Source organism: Lepidochelys kempii, chromosome 6, assembly GCF_965140285.1.
Source record: "Lepidochelys kempii isolate rLepKem1 chromosome 6, rLepKem1.hap1, whole genome shotgun sequence".
NCBI classification, from domain to species: Eukaryota; Metazoa; Chordata; order Testudines; family Cheloniidae; genus Lepidochelys; species Lepidochelys kempii.
This window is the reverse complement of record NC_136385.1, coordinates 35,748,876-35,761,038: the sequence shown is the minus strand read 5'-3', so window position 1 is coordinate 35,761,038 and position 12,163 is coordinate 35,748,876. Positions and strand designations below refer to the sequence as shown.

Below are 12,163 nucleotides of genomic sequence, written 5' to 3'. Positions count from 1 at the left end.
CTCATCATCAGAGTACACTGCACAATGGCAAATTTACAGAACCTTGGCTTCTGCATGGAAACCTAAACAGAGTAACATCAGCAATGTGAAAAATTTGGCAGGATATGCACAATAAGTCTCCTCAAAGGAGTAGTTTTCTTCACTACACTGATTAACTTTGCCTACAAGAAAATGTTGTATGCATTCTCAATATTACTAGCCAAGTTTAAAACTATGATAGCAACCTATATGCTCCTAACCCCAACATGAAAAATTGGAAAAGACTAAAAGAAGAAAATTTCCTGAGAGGAAGTGAACTTGACTTAAACCTACACAATATATAAGGCTTTGTTTATAATACCGTTACAACTTGAAAACATTTCTTCCTTGATTTTGTCCTTTATTCACTTGTGAAATGTTGCTTTCTTGCTTGTCTTTACAGAACGTAAGTCAATATAGTGGCTTTACCTGCTTTTCAGTAAACAGGTATCAATGATGTGCACCTGGGACAGAGCAACATAATACCTACATTTTATAGGAAAATGTCTGTTACCTACACATTATCCACTAGCTACTTCCTATATGAAACAAAGAAAATATCAACATGTTCAAGATCATTAAAAGGGCATTACCTATGACATTACAAAATGAAAGAATGCCTCGTTACAATACAGTATAAAATTATGATAAACCAATCTTTTACAACTCCTCTACAAGATAAACAAGCCATCATGAAAAACATACTTTTATCAGGACCAAGTGCTCTTTGTACACGATCAAATAATCAGTAACACCATGAATGCATCTTATAAGCATTTACAACATCAACAGATTAGTTTATCCAGCTGTGGCAGTCTCTCTAGACAAGTTTCATGAAGAAACATCTCCTAAATGCTCTAGATACAAATTAATTTACACTTGTTCATATATTTGAATATTCATGCAACTTGCCTTTACTAGTCAATTCCATACTTTAATAGTTTGAGTTTGATTTTTTTTTTTGAACTTGAAACACCTTCATTTTAAACAATATTAAGAAGCAAACTGAACTGGAAGTTAACAAGGTTTTTTGTTGGAGATTTAAAAAAAAATACACAGTTATGCATGCACATTCTAAGCATTGGGTCACAAGATCTACATGCGATATATATCAGACTGTGGAAGTCCACAGAAACAGTGCCTCCACTACGTACAGCTCAAGTGTCTTTTTTCTTTTTAAACAAAGCATGCACTGGAGTCATTATTCCTACAGCATCCAGGGATTCAAGATACAGGAGCAGAGGAAAGAAAAGCTAGGAACAAGTAATTGGGAGTAACAGACACTGCAGAGTTGGAGGGTCTATGGCCCCCTACCTCGCCACAGCTCCCTATGTACTAAAGATGTGGAGCTTTTCATCAAATGAAGCATATTAGTTTATATTTAAAAAAGGTTTGTTTTTAATCATCTGATAACATGAATTTCTGCACCTGTTTAAGCCTTCTCTATTCTCTGCACTTGTGGAAATGGATGGCATTGAAGTACTTTTTCTTGTACAGCAGTATGTTTTAATTGCAGTGACTCATGCATTAGGCCCCAATTCAGCAAGGTAATGCAGCATACAACTAACGTTAAAGTCAGTGGACGACCACGTACTTAAAGGGGCATATGATTAAGCATTTTGCTAACTGGGAGTTCAGCGAGAATTTTTCTTTTCTTTTTTTTAATTTAAAAGACAGCATATACACAAGGTGACTTGAGTTACCCAAGTTGCTTGCTATGGATACAAAAAAAATAGACTACACAGAAATCTGAAGTCATTTTTAATATTCTTCAGAATTAGCCTGGAGACAGGGGGTAACAAGGTGGCTCAAAGTCCTGGGTACCCTGAGAATCATCACTTTTAGAGACGGTCAGGAGATGGGGACATCATTCCAAAAATTAATCTGAACTAACTAAATGTGTGAATTTAATTCAGTTAAACTAAATTAAACCTGTGTGGACACTCATACACAGAACTTAAGTGGCCTTAATTCTAATTTAGTGTATTCCCTTTAGCAGAGTAGATACCCATTCTTGAAGTAGCTGCACTAGTAGCACAGTAGTGAGATAGGCTCTGCATGAAAGATGAATGCTGTTCTCCTAATCGAGGCAATCAATGACCACTAAATTCACATACAGATACACATCAATATTTACATTTTATATCAAATTTGAGCTCTCAAGATGTGCTTCACAACAACCCAATCTTTCCCATTCTACTAAATTGAAGGTAGGTTCCAGTGTAAAAAATGTTGAGACTCATTGCCTAATTACCATCAATACACATGCAGCTAAGCCTTAATATGACTTCTCTGAGGCCTGAATTTTATTGGCCCTACCAAAAAGAGTCAAGTAAGTTTTCCCCTTGCTTTCCATTTCTTTATTAAACAAACAGCCTTCAAAAAAGTTCATTCAAACATTTAAGATGCTGAATGAGTGCCCACTGAAGTCTTTCCACTGGCTTCAACAAGAGCTGAGCCTGATGCAGTTGACTACAAAGTCAATGAGAATTTTGCCATGTCAACAGGGGCTGGATTTCACCCTCAGGGTATGACTAATTCCCACTTCAATGGAGACATACTCAGGGATGCTCTCATCAAGTGAATGCATGAAAAATAGACTGTAGCCATGGCAGCACAACGAGCTAGCTACCCCAAGTACATGCCCAGCTAAGACCCTAGGCAGGTACTTGGGGTAGATAGCCCATCCCACTGCTCAGGCTCCACTCTGTTTTTAAAAGAAAAGGAGGACTTATGGCACCTTAGAGACTAACAAATTTATCTGAGCATAAGCTTTCGTGAGCTACAGCTCACTTATGCTCAAATAAATGTGTTAGTCTCAAGTGAGCTGTAGCTCACGAAAGCTTATGCTCTAATAAATTGGTTAGTCTCTAAGGTGCCACAAGTACTCCTTTTCTTTTTGCGAATACAGACTAACACGGCTGCTACTCTGAAACTCTGTTTTTAGCGTGTGAACTGAACAACAGCTAGCATGAGCATGTCTCCAGCTTGAACTGTGGACATACCCTAATTGTCTGAGGCAAACCAACAAAACCAAACAAACTCAATTCCAATGGATCATTCTGTTGCACCTGAGTACTTCATTAATTTTCACACAACAGGTGGCCTTACGTACTATAACTAAGATTAGAACCATATGCTGGAGGTAGTCATTGTGATCACAGCATAAAAGTTTTTGGACAGACTTGCCTGTTGCAGCCATCTCTAAGCTCCTACCATATTTTTATTCTCTAACAAATGGCTGTGTCCCAGCATTCCAGGTTCCTGTTCACTGACACAAGAGCTAAAAAAAAATGCTCTGTGTTTTAAGCACTTGTTTTATACAGCCACTGACTTCTTTTGTTGTGAATGCCCAGGATGAGCTGAAATATCTGAGAACATAAGAGGAGTTGGGAATGAGGACTTAAAATAATGAGAGGAAATTCAGGCATCAATTAAATCTGACTTTCAGATTATTTCAAACAGTAATAGTCCGAATGCATGAAAGTTTATTTATTCCTCCTTATGGCAATTGTTTGAATTTAGAAGCTTTTGTTTTTATAGATTTCCATTTACCACAGCCTTCGGAAATACCAGATATGGGTATAAAGTATCCCACAAGCAGTTACCATCACCCAAGACAGGAATGAAAAACAACAGATTGCAGGGTTGCAAAAGGGTTTCTACCTAATGCTCAAATTCCGTAGAGAAAACAGGAGAAATTCTTAAGTCCAAGTCATTGGCATCAGTAAAATGTGGTCAAATTAGTATTATCTTGCTCTAATCTTCCTTGTTTACATACATCATTAATTTTTGTACATATTAAAATAAAGTTAGAATTACAAATATGTTTAATTGCAGCATAATTTCTGGTAATAAAAGCCTGTCCTTTTCTACCATGTAATATAGCATTTAATAGCAATGCTGACCTACTGCTCTTTCCCCACTCCAACATGCTGTGTCACTGGTATGACTTTGTTGACTAAGAGCCAAAGAATTCAGGGACTTTTCCCCTGAGCAATCTTTGCCATTGAGCCTTACTAGCTGAGGAATGTTTTCTATCAGACCACAACTGTTAGCCCACTGTTTGTTAGCATCAGTTTTCCAGAGCCTACACATCTTCGTGCACATTTCAGAAATCTGATACACTAGATATGTGCCTGCCTACCTGATATAGTCACACATGTACAATTATATTACAAACAGAAAACCGTAACATGTGCTACATAATCTCAACTATAAAATTCAATCTGAAATGAACATGATAGAAACCAAAGCACAACATATTAAACTTCAGATAGGTAATTAGTACAGAGAAAAGACATTATTTTCCCACAAAGATAAATGTAACTGTAATGGATATATATTCATACCCAAATATAATATTTTATGAAAAACTGAATACTAAATAACCCCCAACAACTTCTTCTCACTTTTGCTAGACAGGTAAACTTTGTTGTTCTCCCTTGGAGCATGAAAATTTTAGGCTATCATAAAAGCCATACTGCATATGGTATTTTTCCAAAATTCTTACAGTCAAAGCAGCAAACCAAAGGACTGTTTTTAAAAATAAATTATATTTTGCTAGACTGGAAGCACAAGTTATGTAAACAAAAAACAAATATTCTTCCAGGGTAGCACACATTTTAATAAAGATCAGATGAATAATTTGCATAATAAGTCAAAAGGAAGTAAATATAAACTGCTAAAAAGTCTATTTCATATCTATATGGTCTCTGCCACTAGTTGAGCAAGTAAACTATTTTACAATGAGATGCAAGTTTTTTTAAAAGTTCAGTATAGCTTTACAAAGTATTCTAACACTGAATTCTTTACTTACCTTTTCCAAGCAAGATAAACACATCACTGAATCATGATGCTTTTCAAAAATGTAAAGCTTTCCTAGGTGAATTACTTATCTTCACCAATCCAGAAATGACATTAAATAGCAAGACATCATTACATTAGGATGAAGAATTCAGTTGGCCATTAAAAAGATGCTCAAGCTATTCTGATTTCATCTTTTCACAATTTGGTGGTATCCATCTAGTCTCTCTTGTGAAGTTACTGTTTGCTGCATACAAAAAGTGTAAGTAAGATATGTAACATTACTAAGTAGCAGTGTCGGGACACCTATTCAAGCATGAGGTAGGTGAGGGAATATCTTTTACTGGACCAACTTCTGTTGGTGAGAGAAGATGGTCCAATAAAAGATATTACCTCACCCATCTTGTTTCTCTAATATCCTAGGACCGACACAGCTACAATAACACTGCATACTGTAAAGAGAGCATACATTCACATCAGACCTTGCCAAGCAAACCATTGCAGCCCTAACTCATCAGAATAGTCTGCAGGTACAGAAGTCTGTTTTGTGAGGGAAAAAAAACCTGCTGTCTAAGGCTGTGTCTACACCACAAACCTTACAGCAGCACAGCTGTACCACTACAGCTATGCTGCTGTAAGTTCTCCCACGTGGCTGCTCTCCTGCTGGGATAATTAAACCACTCCCAATGACCTATGTCAGAAGGAGAGGCTGTTTTCACTTTTCCCGGTAAACTTGCGGGGGTGGAGGGGGGTATCATAACCCCTAACAAAAGTGATAGTGTAGAAAAAGCCTGACCTAGAGTTAGTCAACTCCATTGTCTTTTACTCCACCTGATAACTCACATAGAAACTACAAGATGCCTTGTCTTCACAAGGATTTTACCTAGTATTAGTTAACTTGAAATAGCAAACTCAGGTTAAGACCACAACTCTGCCCCAACCCCCACCCCCGAGTGAAGACGGTCTTCTGGCCCCCTCCTGTCCGTTTCATGTGTTGATCCTGCCTGCAACAGTATTTTCAAACTCTCTTTTTCACAAGCTAATCTCTCCCATTCCTCCTCTTAGGCTGTCTACACTACTGAGCCAATACCAGCACAGCCCTCTAGTGCAGAATCACCATACCTATTTTCTCAGTCAGAGTAGGAACACCACATCTATGAAGCACTCTTCAGTCAGCATAGCTTCATCTACACTGGAAGTTTTGTCAGCATAGCTATGATGATCAGGGAAGTGTTTTTTCCACACCCCTGACTGACACAGCTGTGTCAATATAAGTTTTAAGTACAGAAAACATCTTAGACAAGAGTATAAACATTAGGATTTTTTCCTCTTAAAAATTGTACAGAAATTTATATTAGGGAAGAAAGGCAAAGATGATAAAATCCTTTTAGAACGATGTCATGTACCGACTTTTTGGTTTTTGAGTAGTGGGGAAATGTGATGGTTACCGAGAAGCAAGTGCACCTTATAAACAGTAAGCCACTTGAGAAAGCATGATGGTTTGAAAATGGCAAACAGCCAGGACTCCTATGCTCTAATCTTGGCGTTACCACTGATTAGCTGCATGACCATGGTGGGCAAATCACTTAAGACCATCTTAGTTTACCCATCTGAAAAATGGGACTTCTACTATATTTACCCTACTTTAGAATGCCAAAAAGCTGAACTAACGTTTGGTTCAGCATCTGGAGATCTTTGGATCAAAGGCAGGATTGTATGTGAAAATTATGCATTTTACTCCAAAGCGTTCACTAGTCAGTCTAGGTTCAAGAATTTTACTTAAACAATTATTTCAGCATCAAGGCATTTACGTGCGTGTAAAACAGGAGATTAATGCTACTCAACTGAATTACACAGATTTATTTTGTTAGGCTGAGGGTATGCTTTGGCGACCACTCTTCAATATTATACAGTACTCTACATATCATATTTCAGACCGAGATGTCAGATTAAGCCTGACTTTTGAAAGGAGTGGCTTCACGAGAGCACCACAAAGATTAATAACTTTTCCCAACAAACTCCGATTTATTTTCCTTCAAAAACAAAACACAAAAAACAGGTTACTGGGGTTAAGTAATGCTATGTAGCATTGTAATCAGTAATTTTTTGAAAGTTCTCATACAAAAAAGTTGTATGATTATTATTTGAATGGGTCATTTTAATAATACCTGCATTTGAGTTATACTTGTGTCTTACCTAACAAGATTAGCTTGTAATGTTATGTCAGACAGACTCGAGTAGTAAACCATAACCATTCTCTGGAATCACAATGAAGAACATGCTAGAGAACACCAGCTACCAAAATAGTGACTGTTCTGAGTTTAGAAGGTAGGGGCATACAATCGACTGTCTTCCCATAGTTGCCTTCTTAAAACACCTTATTTTCATATGCATTTCTGAGGTACTGATCACTTTAGTATCTGAGCCCTTTTTATATATCATTTTCAATGTACAAAATTGTCCCAGTTGGGAATATAGCTCATCCTCCTCCTTTGTGATAGGCTTACTTGAAGGGTCAGCTTCCAAGTAGAACCTAAGTGTCCCTGTAGAACGTAGCTACTTAGCAACCTCCCACCCAGCCAAGTAGAATGTAGCTACTTAGCAACCTCCCACCCAGCCAAGAAGTAAAGATAAGTCTATTGAGAACCACCCAAGTTGCACACCATCTTGATAACTTGGGACAGATGCCCCCTAATGAAGAAGTGATAAAAGACTACCAGTTCTTCTAAGCATTTCCCCTCCCTTCTATCAACACACACTACCTCTGTTTTGCCCATACTGAACCTCAGATAGCTGGTTATGATATAGGTTTCTATTTTGGTAAGATACTGCGATAAGAATTAGCACTCAATGAGAGGAGGACTTTAATAGCTCAGACATAGGTGAGAGGTTTATTGCAGGAGTGGGTGGGTGAAATTCTGTGGCCTGCATTGTGCAGCAGGTCAGACTAGATGATCATAATGGTCCCTTCTGACCTTAATATCTATGAGTCTATGAGATGAAGAGCTGGGGGGAGGACGACAGGGGAACAGGTTATTGGTGGCATCATAGTCAATAGTTTCTCTCTCCAAGTGGTGTCACAAATATTGACTAAGAAAGAGCAAAAGATTAGAGCCCTCAGATCTCTGCATTTACAGAACATCTTTCAAACTCTGCAGATCTCAAAGCACTTTACAATCAGCCAATCCCTGACTCAACAAAATAAAAACAAAATAAAATAAAATCAATGAAGAAGTCATATTAAAGTCAAGCAGAGATTAAATGACTTGTCCAAGGTCAAACATTCAGGAGCAAAGCGTGGAAGAATCCAGAAATCTGCCTCTCAGTCCCCTACTCTGATGACATTCCCCCCTTCAGAAAGAAGCCTCATAAAATGTTTGCATAACCAGCAAATACATTATTTGAATATGATGCAACAATTGTGTACATATACCTTCTTATATATTACATATCAAGAATAGGATGACCACTGGTAAAAACATTTGGCAGTAATGTTTAATTATGACTGTCAATTCATTCTTTATTCTCTTGCTGAAAACTGCTTCCCCTTGTCATAAGGTAAAATCAGAAGTAGCCTCTTAAAAGGAAAGAGGAAGAGCAATTCTCAAGTCAAGTCTCATATCAGTCCATCAGAACCATTTCGGCCAAAGCACAGATAGAGAAATACGACAGCCAGGAGGAATTATTAAACTAAAAAGCATGTGAGCTGCTGGCCACCTGCATTGTATCATTCAAGTGTTAGAAGCAGTTTAATCTTTACAGCAGAAAGGGAGGCCCATTATAGAGCAGAAAACATCAATTTGAGTAAAGGTTACAAATTAAGGTCCTAAACCTGCATAACTGACTATACAGATAAGAAAGAGAATTCATATAAGTAAACTTGTACACATACATAAGTGCTTGTAGGATCAGGACTTAATGATATTTAACCAGAAAAGTTCTCTCAATTGTCAGTGAGCCTGTATTTAAAAATAATTCACCATTTTATTACATGTTGGTGCAGTAACGACCTAGGATTTCAAAATAACTGGGATATTTGGATTTTACAGAGACACTTGTATACAGTATGGTAGGCCATCATGCTTCAGAGTGAACAAAATAAGTCAGTTGATGGTCACCATGATTTCTCAACCAACAGTATTAATCTGTTACCTGGAGTCCCCCACTGCCAGAGGATCTAAAAGTCCTGAATGCTCAACAATCTGGACCCTGCAGCAAATAACAGTACAAGTAGATCTGAACTAAATTACCATATATGTTGATTTATTTATGTATATTATATTATATTCATTTTAGCCAACTTGTGTGTTCTTCTGTATTACTTTTACTCAAAAACAAATTAAAAAGTAAATTTGAATTGAGGATTAATACACATCAAATATATTTTCTACAAGTGTATAGAACGGACAGGCAGCCCAGTCCCTCACCAAATCTGCCCTGTGACACCACCTTCTTCATATCAACCCTTAAAATGCAACTCTTCCAAAAGGTCTACAAGTCTTAGTCTCCATCCCTCTGGCACACAAGTGTGTTAGCCAGTTAGGTGGACTGAAACAAGTCACCCAAACTTTTTTAAAAATCAAACAAGCCATGTGTCAAGGTTCCTCCCCCACTCTGAACTCTAGGGTACAGATGTGGGAACCTGCATGAAAAACCTCCTAAGCTTATCTTTACCAGCTTAGGTCAAAACTTCCCCAAGGTACAAAATATTCCACCCGTCGTCCTTGGATTGGCCGCTACCACCACCAAACTAATACTGGTTACTGGGGAAGAGCTGTTTGGACGCGTCTTTCCCCCCAAAATACTTCCCAAAACCTTGCACCCCACTTCCTGGACAAGGTTTGGTAAAAAGCCTCACCAATTTGCCTAGGTGACTACAGACCCAGACCGTTGGATCTTAAGAACAATGAACAATCCTCCCAACACTTGCACCCCCCCTTTCCTGGGAAATGTTGGATAAAAAGCCTCACCAATTTGCATAGGTGACCACAGACCCAAACCCTTGGATCTGAGAACAATGAAAAAGCATTCAGTTTTCTTACAAGACGACTTTTAATAAAAATAGAAGTAAATAGAAATAAAGAAATCCCCCCTGTAAAATCAGGATGGTAGATATCTTACAGGGTAATTAGATTCAAAAACATAGAGAACCCCTCTAGGCAAAACCTTAAGTTACAAAAAAGATACACAGACAGAAATAGTTATTCTATTCAGCACAGTTCTTTTCTCAGCCATTTAAAGAAATCATAATCTGACACATACCTAGCTAGATTACTTACTAAAAGTTCTAAGACTCCATTCCTGGTCTATCCCCGGCCAAGACAGATAGACAGACCCTTTGTTTCTCTCCCTCCTCCCAGCTTTTGAAAGTATCTTGTCTCTTCATTGGTCATTTTGGTCAGGTGCCAGCGAGGTTACCTTTAGCTTCTTAACCCTTTACAGGTGAGAGGAGCTTTCCCCTGGCCAGGAGGGATTTCAAAGGGGTTTACCCTTCCCTTTAAGGCATGCTACTTTCATTGCATCCCATCCACCACCAGACATAGGCATGTAGAGAGTGCAAGCTCCTGGAGCAGGAACCTTGTCTTCAGACATGTACTGAGCACATAAATTTACACTACTGGCACTTATGTAAATAAGTTATATACAGTCCAACTGCACGCAAAACAAAGCTACATCTATTGAATATGAGGGTCAAAACCAACTGTTTAAATTATTGATTAAATAACTGATTAAAAACTATTAAAAAGTTTCAAGTTACTAGAATCATAACTAAAACTTATTTTTTTTTTACCAAATGCTACCTGTGGCATTTAAATCAGAAAGCAATGGAGTTCCACCGTTTAATCTTCCTTTCCAGTTCTCAAATTTAGAGACACACGTTGTCTTTAAATATTCATACAGATGGCCACAAACCGGGTCCCAAATGCCGTCCCTGGGAGCCATAAAGATCACCAACCTACACTGTTAAATTGTTTACTGGTGTTCAGAAAAGACAATGGGGAGAATTTACGGCTGATATTAGAGGAACTGTGCATTTCTTGGCCTCCAGAATGGGGTGCTTTCTGCCACCAGCTGAGCACAACTTTTTGTGGCAGTTTGTTACACTCCTTCCTCCCCCTCTCCCAAAACTCAACAGTATGGCCCTACGTGGATTAACTACACCCGAGAGTGATATCGAAGACTATTTTAATTAGGAAACAATTCAGCGTGGTTTTCCTTTCCCCAGACTCACGACCAACACTTCACAGAAGCTCATGGAAACCGGACTTGTCCGACTCATGGCTCCTCATGGGACAAGCAGGGGGCTGCCCCAGGCACTCCGCCCAAGCGGCTGCAGAGACCCACGTCCGGAGCTGGCAGGTAGCGGAGGACAATGCTGACGGAGCAGGAAGGCAACACGACATCAAGCGAGGCACTGCACTGCCGCGGCCTTTCCCCGGCCCCTCCGGCAGACAGACCTCTCCATGCCGCCGCCGCCTGCCCCTCCACATGGCTTCCCCAGCGGGCCCCCCACGCCGCCGCGTCCCCCGGGCGACTCCCCTCCTGCCCCGGCTGACGGCAGGAGACTCCCCAGCCCCGTCCTCGCCTACCCCCGCTCTGCCCGGGCTCTCCCCCATCGCCGAGGATCCCGCCAGCGCTCCCCGGCCGAGTCCTGCCCCGCTGCCCCCGCCGGCGGCCCCTCAGGCCTCCCCGCTGCGGCCCCGGGGGCTGAGCGCCTCCTACTCCCCCGGGCCAGGCCCGGCGCCTGTCCTGCCGGCGGCCGGGCTCCTGCTCCAGCCCAGGCCCCGCTGCGCCCTCACCTCATTGAGCTGCCTCTCGGCGGCTTCCCGCAGAGCCGGGTCCATGGTGCCCCGCAGGGCCTCGATGATGGTGTTGGGGTCCATGGCCGGGCCGGGGCGGGGCGGGCGGCGCGCAGGGAGGCGGAGGGCAGGGCAGCGCCGCTCGATGCGCACATGGACTCGCCGCTCCACAGCGGCAGCCGGCGCGAAAGGAAGAGAAGCGCCAAGGCCCCGGATAGAGCAGCTACCCCCGCGCCGCGGGCCAGCAGGGCCCTTCCGCTCCGCCGCGGGGCACCACGGGAGCTGTAGTCCGGGGCAGCGGCCTTCTCCGCCCCGCCCCGGGCCAACCTGTGCGCCTGCAAACCGAGCACCCCCCCCCCCGCAGCCCCACATGTGGGGGAGGCCTCCCCCCAAGCAGTGGTGCCCCCCAACCCCGCCCTCGTGGGGGTGGGGAGCTTTCCTCACCCCCCTGGCAGCCGCGTCCAATCGACCTTAGGTTATTTAACTTCTCTGTACCTTAGTTCCTCCTCTGTAAAACGTCGAGAATAATTTTTCTCTCT

At 41.2% G+C, this 12,163-nt stretch overlaps 1 protein-coding gene across 7 annotated transcripts in view; it reads right to left on the bottom strand.

The window, feature by feature from the left end:
* IPO7 (importin 7) overlaps positions 1 to 11,876 on the bottom strand; it is a 47,608-nt gene extending 35,732 nt beyond the window's left edge. Inside the window, exon 1 of one of the 7 annotated variants that reach the window (XM_073347539.2) lies at positions 11,625 to 11,876. In XM_073347539.2, coding sequence (XP_073203640.1) covers positions 11,625 to 11,708 — 84 coding nt within the window. In that variant the 5' untranslated portion in view covers positions 11,709 to 11,876. The remainder of the gene's footprint in view (positions 1 to 11,624) is intronic. The other 6 variants (XM_073347541.2, XM_073347538.2, XM_073347537.2 and 3 more) reach the window with 6 other exon arrangements.
* Between the last annotated feature and the right edge of the window lie 287 nt (positions 11,877 to 12,163).